At 46.2% G+C, this 24,697-nt stretch overlaps 1 protein-coding gene across 7 annotated transcripts in view; it reads left to right on the top strand.

The window, feature by feature from the left end:
* Window positions 1–1,857: 1,857 nt before the first annotated feature.
* The window catches only part of LOC141086401 (embryonic polyadenylate-binding protein), a 243,232-nt gene continuing 220,392 nt past the window's right edge, over window positions 1,858–24,697 (top strand). For 3 of the 7 annotated variants that reach the window (XM_073572388.1, XM_073572392.1, XM_073572387.1), the window contains exons 1-4: window positions 1,996–2,107; window positions 14,668–14,866; window positions 15,025–15,218; window positions 16,259–16,374. In XM_073572388.1, the coding sequence (XP_073428489.1) occupies window positions 2,099–2,107; window positions 14,668–14,866; window positions 15,025–15,218; window positions 16,259–16,374 (518 nt within the window). In that variant the 5' untranslated portion in view covers window positions 1,996–2,098. Of the gene's footprint in view, window positions 2,108–14,667; window positions 14,867–15,024; window positions 15,219–16,258; window positions 16,375–24,697 lie in introns of all 7 variants that reach the window. The other 4 variants (XM_073572393.1, XM_073572390.1, XM_073572389.1 and 1 more) reach the window with 3 other exon arrangements.

Genomic DNA, 24,697 nt, shown 5'->3' with positions numbered 1-24,697 from the left:
CCCTAATTCTGCTGGACCAGCCCCTATTTTAATGATTGCCTGTCCCTAACTCTGCAATAGTGACACATTTAGGAACATTATACATTGCATATACAACACTTAAAGGGAAACATCCCAATACATTACAGGTACATACCACATACAGCATAATGAAACAATAACATACAGGTGCATCATATGGTGGTTAAAGGGTACAACATATCAAGTACATGAGAGGTCACAAGGAAGGAAAAGGTGGCACAACTTAGGGGACCGGCCACCTTCTTACAGTGCGATCTTTGGGAGACAGAAAGGAACAAATCAACAGCAGGTAAAGAATTGATTTTATTTATTTTGTATGCTTTTTCTCTTACAGAATAAGTGGTTCATAGAATTAGATTAGACGACTTCATTCTTCTGGTCAGTGCGATTACAGTGATGCCAGATTTACATGGGTTGCTTCTGTTTGGCTGCTGTCACACACTAAAAGACACTTTTTTTATTGCAAAAACTAGTTTTTTCATCATCATACTTTGAAAACTATAATTTTTCTGCATTTTGTCTGACAGAGTCGTGAGGGCTTGATTTTTGTGGGACAAGTCATTTTTATTGGTACCATTTTCGGACACAACATTTTTGATCACTTTCTGTTCCAATTTTTGGGAGGCAGAATGAACAAAAACCAGCAATTCACGAATTATTTTTTTTGTAATGCCGTTCCACATGTGATAAAATTGTAAAGGCAGCTTTACTCTTCGGGTCAGTACGATTACAGCGATACCATATTTATACCGGTGTTTTGTATTTTGGTGCTTTTACACAATGAAAACGAATTTATACAAAAATAATTATTTTTGTATAGCTTTATTCTGAGAGCTATAACTGTTTTATTTTCTCACTGTATAGCGGCTTTTTTTGTGTGACAAGATGACGTTTTCCGTGATATCTTTTTATCTACATTTATTTTTTTGTGATCGCGTTGTATTCCACTTTTTGTTGGACAGTATGATGAAAAAGCGTCGCTTCCCCCCCCCGTTTTTTATTTTTTTATGGTGTTCACCGACTAGTGTGACAGTTTTTCCAAATGCGGCGATACCAAATATGTGTATCTTTTTTTTACATAGAAATACCAACTTATGGGTACAATATATTTATTTTATTTTTTTAATAAAAATATTTATCAATTTTTTTTTTATTTGTTTTTTTTTTTTTTACTTGTTTCCTCTATGGGATTTTCACTTTCATAGATCTGATCTGATCTTTGGAGCAGAAACTCCCATGTTTTCAGTTTTACGTTTTTGAGGAGGATTTGGAGAGTCTTTGCTAAGTTTCTTCTCCATGAACCTCTCAAAAACTCAGTGTGAACGTTCCCTAAAGGGGATTTTACATTGAATAAGCCAGGAAGAAAATTCAAAACATATTTAAAATGGATTTTTTTCTCCATCTATGGCTGATAATTTTTGGACATTATTTAAAATTAACCCCTGAACACTATAGCAGATATCTGCCGTGATCACAGGTGACTGTGACGGATATTTCCATCATACTTGTCGGGTGTGAACTACATCTGTGCCTGCGCCCGGCTCCAGTGGGATCCCAGCCTAATCCAAAATGGGGCCATTTTTGTGTTATTTTTCAGTTGTCACGGTTGCAGTTGGCGCAACCACGGCCCATAATGAACAGTCCATGACGTTTTTCTTGTATAGGGACTTAAAATGTCTCATAAATAGGTATTAATGTATTAAATGGTAAAAATAAATGGCACCACATATGACATAAAGTCTGCATAAAAATGAGTGCAGCCTGGGAGCACAGAAGTCCATAGCAACCAGGCAGGTGGGTGGTTGCTATGGACACTTCCAGCACTGTTAGAGCAGAGCAGCCTTCCCAGCATGCCCCACGGCCTGCACGCCGGAGCGCTCGCAGTCGGAGGCTATATGAGCGGCAGGCCCCGCCCCCCGGCCTGTGTCCCGCTCCTGCGCTGCGGGCTGTGCTGTCTGTGTGACTGACGCTCCACGGTAATGGCAGCGCCGGACTTCCCGCCATTATGTGCTGCATGGTGTAACGGAGCGCTGTGTGCCGGACCGGGGTCGGGGCAGGAGTGGCATACTTCTGGGTGATGCTAAAGGTTACATAGTGAAAGTTGTGCATTAGTGTTGGTTGAAGGGGCCCTCTATTCTTATACTACATGGCTGCTGATGGGGGGGTGAGGACTTGTGCACACTGTTAAACATTGCAGTATGGAGGTGCACATGACCTATTTATTTCCCTGATTTGTAACCGTGTGTGGGATATGGGTGATTCCGCCAAATTGGATGGTTAAGGCGAAGGCGCCCAGTGACTTATTCTCCCCGCGCAGCAATGCGCCGAGGGAAAGTATGGGGCAGGTTTTGGAGGCCGGTTTCACACTGATACACGTCCCCATTAGTCCATAGACTGATGACGCTCAATAAATGTGAGACATTTTTGACCGAGTCCCAGCTCTCGCTTCACGGGCGTGGAAAAATAATGGCTCGTACTCAGCTCTTTCCGTGTGTCATCCGAAGGCCGTGTGTTTGTTACGGTTTAATGGGCAGGAGAGGTTTTTTTATTTTATTTTTTTTTGCTTACAAGAAAACCAGATTTCATTCACCCTGGAGACAGACAGAAAATGGGACGCTGATGAAATATGGTCAGTTTCTGCTCAAATGCATAAAAAAGAGCGGTCTGAATGAGACCTAAAGGGGTTGTAGTATGATTGCAACCTTACCGCAAGCTATTTAAAGGGGCTGTCCTAGCTGGGTACACTATCACCTTTCAACTACTCGGGTCCAGAGTCCTCCATCTGAATGTGAATGGAGCAGGGGTCGATCACGTACACTGCCGCTTCGTTGTCAATGGCGCTGACGTTAACTAAGGTCGATGCTCGGCTGTTCCATAGATTTTGAATGAATCTGCAAAGTAAAAATAGAGTATGCGGATCCCTCTTATGGTCATCGGCAATTTATGTGCCATCCTGTGGATATGCTGCAATAGTTCAGACTTTCTTAGCTGCTGCTGGAGGCATTTAACTGCTGCTTAGACTGAAAGGGAACCCATTACCGTTTAGACCTTTATGCAGGTATTGTAGTAATGTGGTGTTTTTTTTTTTTATACAACTGCTTATAGTTGGACAAAATCAACATATATAATCACGGCTGACTGATTGCAGTAGCACCAGGACTAGTCTGGGCTCAGTAGCTGCAGTCACTCCTCTTTGTACTTTACTGATATGCCCTGCACTGCTTAGCCTACTTCTGATCCTCCCCATAGGCCTGACATCTTTGTCTGCTCATAGAGTGTAGCTCTCAAAAGCAAATGTTTCAGCAAGCCCCATGTAGAGTAGAGCTGTAAGGCCTCTTTCACACATCAGTTTTTTGCCTTCAGGCGCGATCCGGCTTTTTTTTTGTAAAACCGGATCCGGCAAAATGCAATGCCGGATCCAGTTTTTCCCCATTGACTTGCATTAGCGCCGGATCGTGCCGGATGGCATTGCGTTTCATCCGTTTTTTGCCGGATCCGGCAACTTGTCTCATGCCGGCATCTGGAAAAAACGGCTACTGTAACGTTTTCTGTCTCCGGCGAAAAAGCCGGAAGCGCCGGATCCGGCGCTTCCAGCTTTTTGCTACAATGAAAGTCTATGGGCGCCGGAATGCGCCGGATCCAGAAAAAGACGGATCCAGCCACCGGATCCGGTTTTTTTAAGTCTGCGCATGCTCAGATCCAATTGGCCAGCCCCCAGGAACAGATATAACCTGCTAGACGGATCCAGCAAAAAAACGGATCCGTTTCTACAGTTCTCCAAAATTTATGCCGGATCCGTTTTTTCTAAAAATAGCCGGATCCTGCCTGACGGCAAAAAACTGATGTGTGAAAGTAGCCTAAGTTGGAAGCACCTACGTCAGGACACAAACTACCTTGGATAATGGTAGGCTGAGGACACGTGAGCCGAGCAGGACTGCAGCTACTGCATCCAGACTCTGCTTAATAGACACCTTGCATGACTTGTCCGGGTTATTTTGCATACAGTGAGCGGATCTGTAAAAATAAAAACATTGCCACAGGTAGTGAGAGGGGCAGTTTAAAAACATTGATGGACCCGATTTTTCCCTTTTAACACCACATCTGTGTGTTTGGTAAATATGTTGCAAGTACCTCCCAATATTCCTAGACTTTTAGTATACAAACACACCCTTAAACGGTTGGATGTTTATATCTACTGAGTTACAGGGGTCTGACCAAGTTGCACTCTGACTGTTCAAACCAAGTACAAGCGTTTGGTACTTCACTGCAGGGCCAATCATTTATGTACACTTTCCCACCTGCCTGGTTTCCTTTTATCTCTGGCTCGATGAAGCCAGAGCTGTCAATCAAAGGGGGTGTGGAGACGGAGAAAACAAGCAGGTGGGAAGGTGTATTGAAATGATTGTCCACTGTGAAGCACTGAGCGATGTGACTAAGGGTGTCTGCACATGCTGCGGAATGCTCTGCCGATTTTTCCGCGCGGATTTAGTAAAATCCGCAGGTAAATCTGTAGGTCAAAAGACCTGCGGTTTATCTGTGGATTAGCCTGCGGGTTTGCCCTGCGGTTTATCATCTCTACAATGGAGCAGATGGCAAACCGCAGCGGAATCTGCAGAAAGAATTGACATGTCAATTCTTTCTGCGGATTTTAAACTGCAGCAAATCCGCGCGGAAAATTCCGCAGCATCTGTACTGCAGTTTTCATTTTGCATAGAAAATAAAGGTACTGTACAACGCAGCAGAATCCCCAGCGTGTGCACACACCCTAAGGGTGTGTGCACACGTTTCGGATTCTGCTGCAGAATTTTCCGCTCGGATTTGTCTAAATCCGCGGGTCAAAAGACCTACGGTTTATCTGCGGATTTATTGCGGATTAGCCTGCTGTTTTCCCCTGCGGTTTGACACCTGTCACAGAGCAGGTGTCAAACTGCGGCGGAATCCGCACAAAGAACTGACATGCTGCGGATTTAAATCCGCAGCAAATCAGCGTGGAAAATTCAGCACCATGGGCACTGCGTTTTTCTTTTTACATAGACTAAAAGGTTACTGTATAACGCAGCAGAAACTGTTGCGGATCCACAGGGCCAAATCCGCTGCGGATCCGCAGTAGAATCCACAACGTGTGCACACACCCTTAGATTGAAAAGTCACTCTCCTGATGAGTCCCTTTAATTCCCCCATACACAATAGTTGGCCATCAGCTAAATTATTGTTTGCACTGCACCTCACACAGGAGTGTTCAGCCTCTGTGTTCTCTGAGAGCCGCTGCCATAATCACCTCTGTAAAAAAGAATCAACTGTCTAATATGTTGGTGGTTTCAGTGTTGGGACTACCAAGTAGATGGGGTATGTTGCCATGTCCCTTTCCTTCCATGATACAGCTACTGAATAAATGTAGCTTTGGCCCAGTATCCACATAGAATTGTTCTGCCATTGACCTTCCCCCGCTGGTTGCACAGCAGAATCCACGTTGTATTTAGATTTTCCTCCAAATTACCCATGTGTTTTATCCCCTATACCAGTGATGGCGAACCTTTCTGAGTGCCCAAACTGCAACCTAAAACCCAGTTATTTATGACGAAGTGCCAACACGCGCCAAATGCCCCATCATGATCCCCTTCATGCAGAAATATGCCCCATCATGATCCCCTTCATGCAGAAATATGCCCCATCATGATCCCCTTCATGCAGAAATATACCCCATCGTGATCCCCCTTCATGCAGAAATATGTCCCATCCTGATCCCCTTCATGCAGAAATATGCCCCATCCTGATTCCATTCATGTATAAATATGCCCCATCATGATCCCCTTCATGCAGAAATATGCCCCATCATGATCCCCTTCATGCAGAAATATGCCCCATCATGATCCCATTCATGTATAAATATGCCCCATCATAATCCCCTTCATGCAGAAATATGCCCCATCATGATCCCCTTCATGCAGAAATATGCCCCATCGTGATCCCCTTCATGCAGAAATATGCCCCATCGTGATCCCCTTCATGCAGAAATATGCCCCATCGTGATCCCCTTCATGCAGAAATATGCCCCATCGTGATCCCCTTCATGCAGAAATATGCCCCATCGTGATCCCCTTCATGCAGAAATATGCCCCATCCTGATCCCCTTCATGCAGAAATATGCCCCATCCTGATCCCCTTCATGCAGAAATATGCCCCATCATGATCCCATTCATGTATAAATATGCCCCATCATTATCCCCTTCATGTAGAAATATGCCCCATCATGATCCCCTTCATGCAGAAATATGCCCCATCATGATCCCATTCATGTATAAATATGCCCCATCATGATCCCCTTCATGCAGAAATATGCCCCATCATGATCCCCTTCATGCAGAAATATGCCCCATCATGATCCCCTTCATGCAGAAATATGCCCCATCATGAGCCCCTTCATGCAGAAATATGCCCCATCATGATCCCCATCATGATCCCCTTCATGTAGAAATTGCCCATTCCAACACCTACATCATTTCCTCCTCCCCATCGTTGCCCTCTCCCCGTCACTCCCTTCATTGGCACTTTCCCCATCACTCCCTTCATTGGCACTCTCCCCATCACTCCCTTCATTGGCCCTCTCCCCATCACTCCCTTCATTGGCCCTCTCCCCATCACTCCCTTCATTGGCCCTCTCCCCATCCCTCCCTTCATTGGCCCTCTCCCCATCCCTCCCTTCATTGGCCCTCTCCCCATCCCTCCCTTCATTGGCCTTCTCCCCATCCCTCTCTTCATTGGCCCTCTCCCCATCCCTCTCTTCATTGGCCCTCTCCCCATCCCTCTCTTCATTGGCCCTCTCCCCATCCCTCTCTTCATTGGCCCTCTCCCCCTCCCTCCCTTCATTGGCCCTCTCCCCATCCCTCCCTTCATTGGCCCTCTCCCCCTCCCTCCCTTCATTGGCCCTCTCCCCCTCCCTCCCTTCATTGGCCCTCTCCCCCTCCCTCCCTTCATTGGCCCTCTCCCCCTCCCTCCCTTCATTGGCCCTCTCCCCATCCCTCACTTCATTGGCCCTCTCCCCATCCCTCACTTCATTGGCCCTCTCCCCATCCCTCCCTTCATTGGCCCTCTCCCCATCCCTCCCTTCATTGGCCCTCTCCCCATCATTGACACACACCCACCCACACACACACACACACACCACAGCAGCTTCACTGGCATAGCGACTACACTCACCTCTCTGCACGCCGGCAGCTTCCTTCCTCTCACTGGCACAGCAAGGATGAGGCGATGTCGCGTGCCCTCTCTGGCACGCGTACCGTAGGTTCTCCATCGCTGCCCTATACATTGAATGGGTGAAATCGACAGTGAACATTTATGCGCATGCGTTCGATATGACATCAGACAAAAATGAGTGTGTCTCATGGGATTTCTATTTGCATGCGTAGGCATGTCCTTGTGTACCAATGCGTTCCCATACACAGTAATGCGTTTTTCTGACGCATTCATCCACATGTGCATGCCTGCGCATATTTGACGCCTCAAAAAATGCAACATGTTGTGATTGGCAGACACTGCCGCACATGGCGAAATGACGCATGCGTACGCAAAATCACGTGAATGCATGCCTATCCCTGCGTACACCATGTTAAATATGTGTACGCATGCGGATCTCTGTGGAACAAACGCTGCACACACAAACGCTAATGTTGAAACCAGCCTTAGAGAGTCCATAGCAGACTGTTTTCTTTGGTGGATTTTTCTGACATGTGCAACAATCCACATGACTCTGGAGAGGTCGATTTCTCCCCACCCATACCTCCTCCTGGGCCCCCCGGCCCTCCGCCCTCCTTTTACGTTGATTAAAGACAAGCGACAACCATTTTCTTTGGGTAATAACGGCCACAGCAGCCTATTTATTGATATTATTGATGATCATGACACTTGGTGAGGTCCTCGAAGTTATGCCGGTCTCCCAGCCTTACTCCTAGCCGCGTTCTCCTCCGACTCAGAAGCAACATGCACCAAGGGAAGGGGTTCCGCTCTTGACCATGTGATCCCGACGTTCCATCGCCGGGAATCACCCAATCCCATATTAATGTGAACCCAATGTTTCATCGCCGGGAATCACCCGCGAACTTATGTTACTGTGATCCTGACGTTCCATCGCCAGGTATCACCCAAATGTCCAGTTAATGTGAACCCGACGTTCCATCGCCAGGTATCACCCAAACTCACCAGACCACCACCACCTCAAATGAAGGGGATCCATGCATTTAAAGAATCCCCAATACTAATTTTACCCAACTTCGAGGACCCACCAGCGCCACACCGAGAGCACCTTGACCACCTCAAGTGCTCGAGACCCCACCATTCAGCCATGCTGTGGCCTTTTCTATGCCCTCTTGCAATCCCAACGTCCACAAGTCAGTCCCCACAGCGTTCAAATACACTCTGTCTGCTAACCAAAATTTTTTATCCATATTGTCAAAACTCGCATGACGCACCGCAACCCCCCCGTTCTGCACCACGGAATTTGGATACTACTTTGTTGATTTTAATTCGAGCCTTGTTAATCCTTGTGAAGGATCGGGCTCCCCTCCAATGTTTCCTGGTTATCGTGTCAGACCATATTACTTTTATTTTTGGGAACGCCCCCCCATAGCTGCTTCAAGTCTATTTTGATGTCCCTAACCAGTGCATTCCCGGAGCGGACCCCCAGGTCATTACCTCCTACATGCAGGACTAAAATATCCGGCGTTCCGTGGCGCCTTACTGCCCGTTGAAATTCTTGTATTACCCGACTCCACACCAAACCCCTAAACCCCAACCACCTAATTAAGGCCACATCCCTCTTAAAACCTAGCTGTCTCCCGTCGGTCCTTATGTCGGCTCGAATTGCTCCCCAGTGAACATAAGAGTGCTTAAAATCCAGATTAAAAGTGGGTCTCGGCCTGTAATGAAACAAATATGAGTTAGTCCTTTTGCTTACTCAAGAAGTTGGCCACCTTGCACTTGTGTGGCTGTACATAGGACCGGTACCGTTGTGACTCCCACTGGCCAATTCTCCTTAGCACCTCTGAGCTCAAACCTCCTACCGCAGCCTCTGTGGCAGCGCTGATGCGGAAGGAATGACCTCCATAGCTGTGGGGATTCCTGCCCGCTGCTTCCAGGCACTTTCGGAACACCTTGATGAACTGGTATTTGGATAAGAATGACCCGTCCTCGTGACATAACAGGGGTCCCCCCTTGCATGGGCCTGCCGGCCATAAATACCTCAGAGCATTGCCAAGGGCACATAATAGACTCCTTTACCCATCCCAACCGTACTTTTTTACCCTTACCCCATTGATCTGTCTTCGACTTCCTGATCCAAAATTCTATTTCCTTCTGGTTGGACGTGATGTCTTCGGCTAAAATGCCCCCACTTTTGCTCTTTCCAGGCGCCACTAATTTACCTATTCTCATTGCCCCGAAAAAGGCTAACGAGAACTCCAACCTAAACAAACCTATCTCAAATTGCGACCTGCAGACTCCTTCTAACTGCTTCCCTAGTAATTCCAATAACCCGAATGACACCGGCCTCCTGTTATCCAATTGAATCTTTCCCTTACGGTAATCTCTGAGCGCCTGCCTTACTAAAAAATTCTTTGTCAGGTCTGTGTTTCGAAGTTTAAAACCAAAAGCTAACCCAGAAATTAACTGGTTTATCTTCGCTATGGATCACTTACCATCTGACACTCTCCTGATCCCCATCAATAACACGCCAACCTGCTCCTCGTCGGCTATCTTCGTTCCCCTCACCTAACCATTCCTCCCAAAGCTGCCATGCTCGCTGATAAGCTGCCCAAGTGCTGCTAGATAATGATAACCTGATTAATGGCTCCGCAGCCCTTATACCACACTACAGAGCTCGGGAGGGCATGGTAAGCCCTCTTCTTCCGCTTCCGGGGCCAATGCCCGGAACCGCTCCCACTGAAAACGAGAGAATGCATCAGCTATTTAGTTATGTTCACCTGGGACATGTGACGCGGTGAAATAAGCATTAATAGACAAACATGCCAACATCAACACCCTGCTTACTGGTGGGGAAGAAGCGGTAATATTATTTATTGCCATCACCACGCCCATGTTATCACATTGGAAACGAATCTATTTCTTAGTTTCTTTTTCCACAAAGACACGCCACCAAGATAGGGAAAATCTCCAAAAGCGCTATGTTTTTAACTAAGCCCGACCGGACCCACTCCTTGGGCCACCTTGCCGCACACAATTCCCGTTGAAAATACGCCCCAAAACCTGACCTCCCCGCTGCGGCCGTATACAGATCAATGTCTGAATTTCTGCACAAATTGTCCATCATCAGAGATCGCCCGTTATATTCCTTCAAAAATGTGCTCCAACCTTCCAAATCCGCTTTGTTTTCAGCTGACAAGCGCACAAAATGATGAGGCGATCTCGCACCCTCCGTAGCACCGGCCAACCTTCTTGAAAAGACTTTACCCATGGGCATAACCCGACATGCAAAGTTTAAACTGCCCAGCAGAGACTTCAACACTCTATCTACCTCCGCCTGTAGCGCCGCCACCTTCTCTTCCGGTAACCGACATTCCCATTTCTCAGTATCTATCACGATGCCCAGGAAAGAAATACACGACGTAGGGCGGACGATTTTTCCGGGCCAGGGGGACCCCGAATTCCTTAGCTACCCACTCCAGGCTCTCCAAAATGGTATAACACACCTGGGAGTTTGGTGGCCCTACACACCAGAAATCGTCCAAGTAATGGATCAATGACTCCAAACTTGAAATGTCCTTTACTACCCACTCCAAAAACGTGCTAAAAGTCTCAAACAATGAGCATGACAAAGAGCAGCCCATTGGTAAACACCTGTCCACAAAGTATTCCTCTTCCCAAAAGCAACCGAGCAATCGCTGACTACTAGGATGTACTGGCAGCAGCCGAAAGGCTGATTTCACGTCAGTTTTTGCCATTAAGGCCCCTCTTCCGTATTTCCTAACCCACCGCAAGGCCTCATCAAACGATGCGTAAACCACGGAGCATAATTCTGGGTCGATGCCATCATTGACGGACTTGCCCCGTGGGTAGGAAAGGTGGTGAATCATGCGAAACTTATTTGGTTCCTTTTTTGGGACAATATCCAAAGGAGAGACAATTAGCTCTTGCACTGGTGGGAACTTAAATGGACCCGCCATTCGGCTTAGCAGCACCTCTTTTTTTTAATTTATCTCTCACCACCTCTGAGTGCTGATAGGCCGAACAAAGATTTTTTAAATTCTTTTGTATTTTAAATGTTGGGGAAGGAATACTGAAACTGTCTCTGAAGCCTCGTGTTAGAGCCAAAGCAGATCTACTATCGGGGTATCTATTTAGATATGGGAGCATCGCGTGTAACTTGATTGGTGTTTGACCCCTGACCAAAACCTTGTGCTCCTGCCCTACCGCTACTCTTGCTGAAACATTTGGCTGCCCCGTGAGTGGACCTGTTACATGTTGCACATATGTGTTTGAATCTGCAGCCGTGTCCGAACTTACATTGGCTGTCATTAAATTGCCAACACAAACCAGTTTTTTGCGTTCCTGCTCGAGCCTGAAAACTACCTGCCGACTGGCTTCGTGACCCATACCCAGCATGGCCGGAATTACCGGCCCACCCCTGAAAGGGGTTTCCATGCCTATGATTATGTGCCATAAATTTTAACCAGAGGCTAATATCTTTCTGATCCCATCTAATCGAAGAACGAATGGCCTTACGCTGGCGAAATTGCTCGTCATAACGTAACCATTTTCAGGCGCTTTCTCCCCTACAACACTCGCCAAGATAGCGAAGGCCTGTAACCAATTCGTAAATGCTTGCGGTATCACCGGACCTCGCCGGCCTTCCTCTTCATCCTTTTTAGTCCCCCCTTTTCCAGACCTCTCAAAGCTCAACTTATCCGAAGGCAGAAGTGAGAAAATATCCACGTACTCATCTTTCCAAATTTTGTCCTCCACTTTTTTTAAAATGAGCGCCTAAGGGCCCCAAGAAACAAATGTATACCTACCCCCGTGCCCTGTCGTCCGAACGACTATTCTCCTCCTCTGCTAACTGCATTGTTTCGGACTGCCCCATGGCACTTTCACTCACAGTAGCGCCCCCCTTTGCAGAGTGTACGGGCTAGTCCAAGCTGCTAAGTGTGCTTGCCCTGACCTCCTCTAAGCGGTCTAGCCTATTCTGTAGGCTTGTCAGCAACGCAGTCAATTCGTTGCTGGGTAAACTGTTGGTCGGTGTGCTGGGAATTATATTCTCTTGGTATTTCCTGATCTCCCCCACCCCCATTTGACTGGCCCACTACCATGGACGAACAAAACACAGAGCCATAATTACCAGGCTGCCAGGGCGTTGATGTCCCTCCGGCCGTCACGGTTATGGAATCCACCTCGTTGTCCTCCACATCGGATTGGTCCTGGTCGGGGTGCCACACGGGTCCTGTGATGCTTGGTTCGGAGGCCCTGAACGGCCGTGTATTCGCTGGCTGAAGACTTAGCCGCCCGGTGTCTGCGCCTCTCCTCCCCGAATCTTGTTCCGGTGGCGTGTTGGGGTCCCTAGTCTGCCGCGGCCTGCTCCTCCTCACATCCCCTGGGCTCCGGTGGTCCCCCAAGGGACTGTGCTCTAACAGGCATGTCTAATGACAGCCTTTTAGAGGGCCTAGTTTCGCGGGAGGTTCTACGGGGCCTACCATTCCCTTCTGGCACTACAGTGGCCATCCCCCCACTCTGCAAATTTTGTTCAGGCGCCTCCCTGGACACCCTATTTCCAGGGGTCCTTTCTGAAGGACCCCGGAAACCAGATGGCGGCGCCCGTGTCCGGCGCCCAGCGTTACTTCCACCCTTAAGTGCGGGGGGGCCATCGTGCTGCGGGCCTGCAGTGTGGGTGCGCTGCTGGGTGATTAGCGCAGCGGGGGGGCCACCGCGCCGTCGGCACCTCTCAGCTGTGCCGTCACCGCGATGTTCTATGCAGGGGCCGCCGCGCTGTGAGCCTCGCCGGACAGGACTGGAGCTGCTGCTGTCGCTCTGGCGATCTAATGCTGCAGGGGGGTCGCTGCCATGCGTGGCCTGCTCTGCAGGGGGGCCGCTGTGCTTCGCTCTTTGTCCCTGCCTGCTTTGGCGAGAGCCATCCGCTGCAGGGTTGTCCCTCAATGGTCCCTGCTGTATCGCTGCCCCACCAGTACTGTGCCCTAATGCCCCTCACCTTCTCTGGGACCCCTCTCCTGACCTCCCGGAGGTTGAACGTCGGGACCTAATGGGACCCCCGCTGATGCCTAGGATCTTATTAATGGAATCCTCCAGCCACCCCAGAGAGTGCATGCTGTCTGCTTGCTGAAGCTTCCCTAACAGGTCCTCCATACCGGTGAGCCCTACGGGCGGCTTCTGGGTGGGAGATGCTGATAGTCGTCTTGCTGTCCAGTCCTTCGCAGATCAGAAAGGGGCTTCACTAGCCCTGGTCAATCCTTTTGTCTCCCTAACCCCACCTCTACTACCTATGTCATATCCCCTTTTTCCCAAACCCTTACCTCTTGTCTCATCTTACACCCCCCCCCCCCCCAAGCTGTACCTGCGTCGTCCCGCCCTCCCAGCGTCATGTCAGACTTTCTTTATCACTTTGTTCCCATGTTCAGCTGATCCTTGTATTGTGCTGTGGAATACGGATTGTAAGGGTGTGTGCACACTTTGCTGCAGGATTTTCCGTGCGGATTTGTCTAAATCCGCAGGTCAAAAGACCTGCGGTTTATCTGCGGATTTATTGCAGATTAGCCTGCGGTTTTCCCCTGTGGTTTGACACCTGTCACGGAGCAGGTGCCAAACCGCTGCGGAATCCGCACATAGAATTGACATGCTGCAGATTTAAACCTGCAGCAAATCCACTCTGAAAATTCTGCACCGTGGGCACGTTTTTTTTTCAATTTACATAGACTAAAAGGGTAATGTACAACGCAGCAGAAACTGCTGCGGATCCGCAGGGCCAAATCCGCTGCGGATCCGCAGCAGAATCCGCAACGTGTACACACACCCTAAATCTTGAGTTTGGCTTTTTACATCCACTTTTTAATTCTAAAATTGTTTGTGTGAATGGAGGTGCCCACTGCCGCTCCGTTGATTCTTAATGGAGCAGTCGGAGATGGCAGACCATTGCACTCAGCTGGTCTTTGGCACTTCCAGAGCCATCCCCCACTTTTCACACAATCCCTGGTTCTCGGGATCGGTGGAAGACCTAGCAGTTGGCCTCCCCAGTGATTGGGAAGTTCTCTAGTCCCATAGATAAAGATAAATTCTAAACTTGAGAATACTCAACGTACTCATACAGAGGTTGAATGTGTGAAGCTGACCTTATATAGTGAAATCCACGCAATTTGGTGTAGATTTTCGGTTGCCCCATGTGAATTCACCTGCGATAGATTTATGAAGTTTCTTCACGTGGCCTATTCTTCTGAGTGTGAAATCCATGTATTTGCTGCTGCAAGAACTCAGCTCTGACTAATAGAGTAGATTTCACTCAGAAAAAGTTCTGCAATAAATCTGCCGCAAGTATAAATGTCATCCCAATGACAACAGTCACATGACACATCTTCCAAATTGAGATAAATCGGATTCTTGAATATTTTTAACCTTTAAATCCTTTCTTAGCAAACCATGAATGCAACAGGGGCGGGATACCCATTGGCCTCACTATATGTAGGTGATCTGCATACAGATGTTACAGAAGCGATGCTGTATGAGAAGTTTTCCCCAGCTGGTCCGATAATGTCCATCAGAGTATGCCGTGACCTTTCTACCCGCCGATCCCTCGGCTATGCCTATATCAATTTCCAGCAGCCAGCAGATGGTAAGTGTACACTTTTGTTTTGTCTCTTCAGACCCTCAGTGTATCTAGGCACTTTATCATATGGAAATCTTGAAATGCCTGGTGACAACCCTCGTTGGAGAATATGTATTATCTTCATGGAAATATGTTTTTACACAATGCCAACTTTTTTTTTCTAGCTGAGAGGGCTTTGGACACAATGAATTTTGAGGTCATCAAAGGCAGGCCGATCCGTATTATGTGGTCTCAGAGAGACCCGGGGCTTCGGAAATCTGGTGTGGGCAATGTGTTTATCAAGAATCTCGATGAGTCTATTGACAACAAAGCTCTGTATGACACCTTCTCCGCGTTTGGGAACATTTTATCTTGTAAGGTAAGCCTGTATGTTTCATCTGATTCACTAAAGGCTTTTTTTTTTTTTTTTACAGTCTCTTTCCTCAACTGCAATGTGCAGGAAGCTGTACAGCAGCATATCGTCCAGACTTTGTCGTACTACAGAGGTATTGTCACGTTTGGAAGTTAACCAGTAGGATAGCTTCCCAATTGCCGGGGGTGACCGTTGGGACCTCCACTGAGCCTGAGAACTTGGGCCTCTGAAAATTCCTGTGTGGATTGAGTGGTGTTGATCATGTGTCTTTTCATGTCATTCATTCTTAATGGGGGCATCGGTGATACCTGAGCGCAGCTCTCGTCTGGACTTCAGCACTCACAAAAGAACAAATGGAGCCAAGGTGTCCATGATTGACCACCTATCCATTCACATTGGTCTTTTCAGAACTCAGATTATCATGATTGGTAGATGTCCCATTGGTCAGATCCCAGCAAATGGGAACTTACTCCCTATCCATAGAATTAGAGGATAATTTCCAAAGTTGAGAATACTCCTTGAAGTGGGGTTCAAGCCTCTACAAAAGCAACATGTCATGGGACGACAAGCTCTGTGTGGAGATGTTCGATGGAAAATGCAACAATTTTTCTGGCGTGTTCACACGACATGCAACATATAAAAGAAGCTTCATACGCCTTGCATGAGTCCCGCAGTACAGTACGTCCATACACTTCTGTGAGCACGATCTTATGACTCCATACAATTCTGCGTTTGTATGAAGCTGTAACACAAACTTGTGTGTGGAGATTTTTCAGAACTGGTGAAATGGAAAGTGACATAGTTGCCTATAGCAATCAGATGACAAAAATGGAAGCAGTTACCCGATGGACTTTCCCGCTGTCAGTTTTGATCAATTTTTACAATGTGTAGCAGCCACCGCCAGATGTTAAGAGTACACATGTAAAAGACATATTGTACAGTGGTGAATCCACTGAATAAATGAAGTGCAGTCTTCATAACAGAGATGCTTGTCATAAACCTGACTTTTAATTGCTTTATGTTGAAACTAAAATTCCATCTTCTAGGTGGTTTGTGATGAAAACGGATCAAAAGGATATGGTTTTGTTCACTTTGAAACACAGGAAGCTGCCAATCGGGCAATAAAGACCATGAATGGCATGCTGCTCAATGACCGCAAAGTGTGAGTACTTTTAATACATACTGTGATATCTTTATTCAGACTATACATGGATGGCGGTCCGACAGCTGCATTACCAGAATGGAGCGATATTCACACGTGACCGCAACTATAGTCATTCTCGATATGAGTGAATCTTTTAAAATTTGAGTTTGCACATTACAACATTTTTATCCAAAATTTGATTCACTGCAATTCCCCTGAAAAATCGTGTGTAACACTCCGGGGTCTCCTAGGACTGTATCCAATTTCTTTCCAGCTTTTTAACGCAAGCTTATCAGTAATTTCAAAGTGATATTAACATATGTCTATAGATGGTAATTGTTGGTAACTTTTTTTATAGTTATTAAAAGTCCATATTCCCAGTACCATAAAAAAATAGCATCCCATGCAGGGGGTATAGAATCGGCCAATCGGGGCTATAGGATCAATTTTGGCGGCTTAACCCCCTAGATACCACTAAGTGTCAGTGACCTCTATATTTTTACCAGATGCATGTGCTAATGGTTGGGTCTGCCGGCAACAATGGTCTATAAACAACTCTTGGGCTTAGTGTCAGTGTACCATTGACGGGTCTAATGCAATACGTTTTATATTAAAATACATATATATTATACAATACAGTATTGCAGTGCAGTAGACTGATTTAAAACTTAAACGAAACTGCAGAAAAAATATTTCGCCAAAGACAAGCACGACTAGAGTTCAAGTCCTTTTCCTCTCTGAAAAGACACTTTGCATGTTATATTTTTCCAGAGGAGCATGCAAGGTGTTTAAGTCGTCTTAAACCGGCATGCCATTTCTGGCTTGTCACTTTCCACAAGTAGAAACCTTACCTCTTAGATCTCAGTTTTAGCCTCTCAGGCTAAGTTCACACTTGCGTATGGCAGGTCAGCGGATGGCTGCGTGCGTCCTCCCTTAAGCTCCTCCTACTTCTGTATGCATCCTGCGTACCTATATTTAACATTGGGTACGCAGGGACACGCGTTGTATGCAGATGCGTCCGCATGCGGCATTTTGACGTGTCCGCCGACCGCACAGAAATGCAGCGTTGCGTTTCCTTGCGGTCGGAGGACACGTTAAAACGCATGTCCCTGCGTACCCATTGTTAAATATAGGTACGCAGGACGCATGCAGAAGTAGGTGGAGCGTAGGCGGAGCTTAACCCCTTCCTGACATCTGACGTACTATCCCGTCCACGGTACCCGGGCCCGTATGACCGTGGACGGGATAGTACGTCTACCGCGATCAGCGGCGCCCACGTGGTGAGCGCCGCTGATCGCGGCCGGGTGTCAGCTGATTATCACAGCTGACACCCGGCACAATGTGTCAGGGGCGGTCACGGACCGCCCCCGACACGTTAACCCCTTGCACACCGCGATCAAACACGATCGCGGTGTACCGGGTGTTAAAGGGAAGCATCGGCAGGGAGGGGGCTCCCTCCGTGCTTCCCTGAGCCCCCCACGGCAGCGCAATGTGCAGCGCTGCTGCGGGGGGCTCCTTTCCTCCAGGCCCCCGAATCCAAGATGGAGACGGGGGCCTGAGGAAGCTGGCTTCCTCAGTGCCTGCAAAGCGCAGGCATGAGGAAGCCTTCTGCAGTGCCTGTGTCAGATCGCTGATCTGTCACAGTGATCTGTGATGTGACAGATCAGCGATCTGTCACAGGACAGTGATGTCCCACCTGGGACTATTTAATAAAATAAAAAAAAATATAAAAAAAAGTGTAAAAATAATTAAAAAAAAAATCGCCAAATATATTAGAGAAAAAAAAAAATATTCCCCCAATAAATCCATTTTTTGGAAATAATAAAAAAAACAAAACAATAAAAGTACACATATTAAATATCGCCGCGTCCGTAACGACCCGCCCTATAAAACTGTCCCATTAGTTAACCCCTTTAGCGAACCCCTTAAAAAATAAAAATAAAAAACGAAGCAAAAAATAATGATTTATTATCATACCGCTAAACAAAAAGTGTAATAACGCGCGATCAAAAAGACGCATATAAATATCCATGGTACCGCTGAAAACGTCATCTTGTCCCGCAAAAAACGAGCCGCCACACAGCATCATCAGCGAAAAAATAAAAAAGTTATAGCTCGCTGAATAAAGCGATGCAAAAATATTTATTTTTTATATAAAATAGTTTTCATTGCATAAAACCGACAAAAACATAAAAAAACGACCTAAATGAGGTATCGCTGTAACCGTACTGACGTGAAGAATAAAACCTCTTTATCAATTTTACCGCACGCGGAAAGGTGTAAACGCACCCCCCCCAAAAGAAATTCATGAAACGCTGGTTTTTGTTCATTCTGCGTCCCAAAAATCGGAATAAAAAGCGATCAAAAAATTCCACGTGCCCGAAAATGGTACCAATAAAAACGTCAACTCGTCCCGCAAAAAATAAGCCCTCACATGACTCGGTGGGTCAAAATACGGAAAAATTATAGCTCTCAATATGTGGTGATGCAAAAACTATTTTTACAATAAAAAGCGTCTTTTAGCGTGCGACAGCCGCCAAACATAACAACCGCCATAAATAGTAAATCAAACCCCCCGTTATCACCCCCTTAGTTAGGGAAAAATAATAAAATAAAAAAAATGTATTTATTTCCATTTTTCCATTAGGGATAGGGTTAGGGTTAGGGCTAGGGGTGTGTTGGGGTAGGGTTAGGGCTAGGGTTAGGGCTAGGGTTAGGGTTAGGGGCGTGTTGGGGTTCGGGTTGGAGTTAGAATTGGGGGTTTCCACTGTTTGGGCACATCAGGGGCTCTCCAAATGCAACATGGCGTCTGATCTCAATCCCAGCCAATTCTGAGTTGAAAAAGTCAAATGGTGCTCCTTCCCTTCCAAGCTCTGCTATGCGCCCAAACAGTGTTTTACCCCCACATGTAGGGTATCAGCCTACTCAGGACAAATTGCAAAACAATTTTTGGGGTCCAATTTCTCCTGTTACCCTTAGGAAAATAAAAAATTGGGGGCAAAAAATATCATTTTTGTGGAAAAAATGATTTTTTTATTTTCACGTCCGAGTGTTATAAACTTCTGTGAAGCACTTGGGGGTTCAATGTGCTCACCACACATCTAGATAAGTTCCGTGGGGGGGTCTAGTGTCCAAAATGGGGTCACTTGTGGGGAGTTTCAATAGTTTAGGTACATCAGGGGCTCTCCAAACGCACATGACACCCGCAGACCATTCCATCAAAGTCTGCATTACAAAACGTCACTGCTTCCCTTCCGAGCCCCGACGTGTGTCCATACAGTAGTTTTCTCCCACATATGGGGTGTCAGCGTAGTCAGGACAAATTGGACAACAACTTTTGGGGGTCCAATTTCTCCTGTTACCCTTGGGAAAATGAAAAAATTGGGGACTAATTGATCAAGTTTGTGGAAAAAAATACGATTTTTTTATTTTCATGCCCGGGCATTATAAACTTCTGTGAAGCCCTTGGGGGTTCAAAGCGCTCACCACACATCTAGATAAGTTTCTTAGGGGGTCTCGTTTCCAAAATGGGGTCACTTGTGGGGGTTTCCACTGTTTAGGTACATTAGGGGCTCTCCAAAGGCAACATGACACCCGCAGACCATTCCATCAAAGTCTGCATTCCAAAACGTCACTACTTCCCTTCCGAGCCCTGACGTGTGTCCATACAGTAGTTTTATCCCACATATGGGGTGTCAGCGTACTCAGGACAAATTGGACAACAACTTTTGGGGTTCAATTTCTCCTGTTACCCTTGGGAAAATAAAAAAAATTGGGGACTAATTGATCATGTTTGTGGGAAAAATACGATTTTTTTATTTTCATGCCCTGGCATTATAAACTTCTGTGAAGCCCTTGGGGGTTCAAAGTGCTCACCACCCATCTAGATAAGTTCCTTGGGGGGTCTAGTTTACAAAATGGGGTCACTTGTGGGGGGTTTCCACTGTTTAGGTACATTAGGGGCTCTCCAAAGACAACATGACACCCGCAGACCATTCCATCAAAGTCTGCATTCCAAAACGTCACTACTTCCCTTCCGAGCCCCGACGTGTGCCCATACAGTAGTTTTCTCCCACGTATGGGGTATCAGCATACTCAGGACAAATTGGACAACAACTTTTGGGGTCCAATTTCTCCTGGTCCCCTTGGGAAAATAAAAAAATGGTGACTAAAAGATCATGTTTGTGGAATAAATACAAATTTTTTATTTTCACGCCCGGGCGTTGTAAACTTCTGTGAAGCACTGGGGGGGTCAAAGTGCTCACCACACATCTAGATAAGTTCCTTAGGGGGTCTAGTTTCCAAAATGGTGTCATTTGTGGGGGGGTTCCACTGTTTTGGTACATCAGGAGTTTTCCAAACGCGACATGGTGTCCGATCTCAATTCCAGCCAAAAACGTCAAATGGCGCTGCTTCCCTTCCGAGCTCTGCCATGCGCCCAAATAGTGGTTTACCCCCACATGTGGGGTATCAGCGTACTCAGGACAAATTGCACAATAACTTTTAGGGTCCTGTTACCCTTGGAAAAATAAGAATTGAGGGTGAAAAGATCATTTTTGTGGAAAAAATATGATTTTTTAATTGTATGGCTTTATGTTATAAACTTCTGTGAAGCCCATGGGGGTTCAAAGTTCTCACCACACATCTAGATAAGTTCCTTAGGGGTCTAGTTTCCAAAATGGTGTCATTTGTGGGGGGTTTCCACTGTTTTGGTACATCAGGAGTTTTCCAAACGCGACATGGTGTCCGATCTCAATTCCAGCCAAAAACGTCAAATGGCGCTGCTTCCCTTCCGAGCTCTGCCATGCGCCCAAATAGTGGTTTACCCCCACATGTGGGGTATCAGCGTACTCAGGACAAATTGCACAATAATTTTTAGGGTCCTGTTACCCTTGGAAAAATATGAATTGAGGGTGAAAAGATCATTTTTGTGGAAAAAATGATTTTTTAATTGTATGGCTTTATGTTATAAACTTCTGTGAAGCCCATGGGGGTTCAAAGTTCTCACCACACATCTCGATAAGTTCCTTAGGGGGTCTAGTTTCCAAAATGGTGTCATTTGTGGGGGGTTTCCACTGTTTTGGTACATCGGGGGTTTTCCAAACGCGACATGGTGTCCGATCTCAATTCCAGCCAAAAACGTCAAATGGCGCTGCTTCCCTTCCGAGCTCTGCCATGCGCCCAAATAGTGGTTTACCCCCACATGTGGGGTATCAGCGTACTCAGGACAAATTGCACAATAAGTTTTAGGGTCCTGTTACCCTTGGGAAAATAAAAATTGGGGTGAAAAGATCATTTTTGTGGAAAAAATATGATTTTTTAATTGTACCGCTGTACGTTATAAACTTCTGTAAAGCCCTTGGGGGTTCAAAGTTCTCACCACATATCTAGATAAGTTCCTTGGGGGGTCTAGTTTCCAAAATGGGGTCACTTGTAGGGGGTTTCCACTGTTTAGGTACATCAGGGACTCTCCAAACGTGACATGGCGTCCAATCTGAATTCCAGCCAATTTTGCATTGAAAAAGTCAAACGGCGCTCCTTCCATTCTGAGCTCTGCCATGCGCCGAAACAGTCGTTTCCCCCCCACATATCAGGTATCTGCGTACTCAGGACAAATTGCACAATATCTTTTGCAGTTCAATTTCTCCTGTTACCCTTGGTAAAATAAAAAAATTGAACCTGAAGTATTTTTTTTATGAAAAAAGTTAGATGTTCATTTTTTTTTAAATATTCAAAAAAATTCCTGTGACGCACCTAAAGGGTTAATAAACTTCTTGAATGTGGTTTTGAGCACCTTAAGGGGTGCAGTTTTTAGAATGGTGTCACTTTTGGGTATTTTCTATCATATAGACCCCTCAAAGTGGCTTCAAATGTGATGTGGTCCTAAAAATAAAATGGTGTTGTAAAAATGAGAAATCGCTGGTCAACTTTTAACCCTTATAACTTCCTAACAAAAAAAAATTTTGGTTCCAAAATTGTGCTGATGTAAAGTAAACATGTGGGAAATGTTAGTTATCAAGTTTTTTGTGTGCCGTATCTCTGTGATTTAAGGGCAAAAAAATTCAAAGTTGGAAAATTGCGAAATTTTCAAAATTTTCGCCAAATTTCCGTTTTTCTCACAAATAAACGCAAGTTATTTGAATGAAATTTTACCACTAACATGAAGTACAATATGTCACGAGAAAACAATGTCAGAATCACCGGGATCCATGGAAGCGTTCCAGAGTTATGACCTCATAAAGGTACAGTGGTCAGAATTGTAAAAATTGGCCCGGTCATGAACGTGCAAACCACCCTTGGGGGTGAAGGGGTTAAGGGAGGATGTACGCAGCCATCCACAGACCAGCCATACGCAAGTGTGAACTTAGCCTCACCTAGCCAAATCACTTCTCATACTTGGCACTGACCAAAGGCAATACATCTGCAAATTGTAATTATGGTGTGGCTTATATCCTTATTTATCTTTTAAGTCATGTTTCAAGGCTCGATAAATGGTCGATATTTACTTTTAGGATTGCTACTTCCAATATGTGGCACAATAGCGTTCTAGTCCTCTTTATTTCTGAAGAGACAATTTGCATATTTAAAAACAACCACTTAATTGGTAGCTCTTCCTCCATAAGTGGGGCTATAAATCTGCCATATTATTTACCCTTTATGATGAACTCCATAAAAAAAGCCAGGAATGTAGCAATGTTGCCTTTTCATCATGCTGACACACAGGAAGTGGAATAAATAGCTGTAAAAAAGTTGTTACAAAAAATACCAGAAAACAAAAAGCTAAAGTACACAGAAAAAAACTTTTTTTTTAGTCTGTAAAAGTAACACAACATGAAAAGCTTATAAAAAAAAAAATTGCTATCACTGTAATCATACTGATCCGAGAAATGACTGTCTTATCACTTATACCAACAAATAAAGTTTCACTCTGTAACACTATAGCAAAAAAACATGAAATGTATTCAATCTGGTTTGCGTTACGGCTCTAGAAAATAGGAATTATTGAGAATACTTAGCAAAGCAGTAATGCATTTCAAATTTCAGATATTTCATGTTTTTTTTGCTATAGCGCTACAGAGTGCTACTCTACTTTGTTAGGAAGGTTCACATTTGCGGTTGAGTCCACAGCATATCATCCACATTCCCAAACGCATGTTTACGCAGCGCTTTTTATCAGCATCATCGTACGCATGACGTCTAAAAAACGCAACGCTTGCATGCGTGTGTATCCGTTTTTGCACGCGTTTTTGTTTTTTATGCACATGCGTTTGATATGTCCAACTTTTTTCCAGTAACTTTTCCTTGACATCAGACACCCAGTAGGCGTGTCTCATGGGATTTCTATATATAGAGAGACACTGCACTGAGGAATTCCTCATCTTCGGCTGCTGTATCTAACAACAAGATGGATCTTGACCTGGACAGCTTCTTAGAAGATCTGGATTTACAATTGAAGTTGGCTGCTGCCTTTGCTTTTGCTTGTCAAGAACAAAGAAGAGAGACTGAGAAGACGTCGTCGTCGCTATTGGCAACACCCCATCTTTGAACTCCGAGAGAGCCATGGAGCCAACCACTCCTTGTACACCGAGCTGCCGCAAAACCCTGAGAAGTTTTTTGACTACACCAGGATGTCGCAACAGAGCTTCCATGAGTTGCTGCTTTCTCGTTCGCCTTATTGGGGGACACAGAGACCATGGGTGTATGCTGCTGCCACGAGGAGACTGACACTATGCACAAAAAAAGGTTAGCTCCTCCTCCGCAGTGTACACCACACCGACCGGCAGGGAATTCCTCAGTTTTAGCTTAGTGTCAGTAGGAGGTGGACACGGGTCTTTCATTAGACCCATATCTACCTCGATGTGCGTCGTTCCTTTTCAGGGTCGCCGGAGGGATACAGGGTGAATAGTCACCTCTGTAGTCCCACGAAGAGGCTGCGAGTACGGCGCGTACTGCCGCCCCGTATCCTCGCAGCTCTCTGCACCAGGACCAGCAGCCTTCCGTGCGGACGCCAACATGTATACGTGTCGGCTTTTCTGAGAGTCCTGGTCGTCCGTCTCCCACCCACTCGCCTGCCAGAGCCTGTCGGTCGGATGAGACGCAGACAAGCTTCACAGAAGGTACCTTTATTTTCAGGGTTCCCAGGGACAAGAGTTTGTAGCACTGCGGGCCCGGGACAGGGTGAGTATTAGATCCCCACTCGTCTCTGGACTTGGTCAGGAGAGATTGTAGCACTGCAGGTCTCCGTGGCCGTCCCGCGCTTCCAGGCAGCCTTTTTTGTGGTCAGCCGCTGTCCCTATCCCGGACAGGGGTCTCTTCCCCGGCAGCGCTCATGTTGCGGTTC

This window comes from Dendrobates tinctorius, unplaced genomic scaffold, assembly GCF_039654945.1.
Source record: "Dendrobates tinctorius isolate UK_male_01 unplaced genomic scaffold, ASM3965494v1 ptg000032l, whole genome shotgun sequence".
NCBI lineage: Eukaryota > Metazoa > Chordata > Amphibia > Anura > Dendrobatidae > Dendrobates > Dendrobates tinctorius.
The sequence above is the reverse complement of the archived record's forward strand: the minus strand, read 5'-3'. Positions and strand labels throughout refer to the sequence as shown.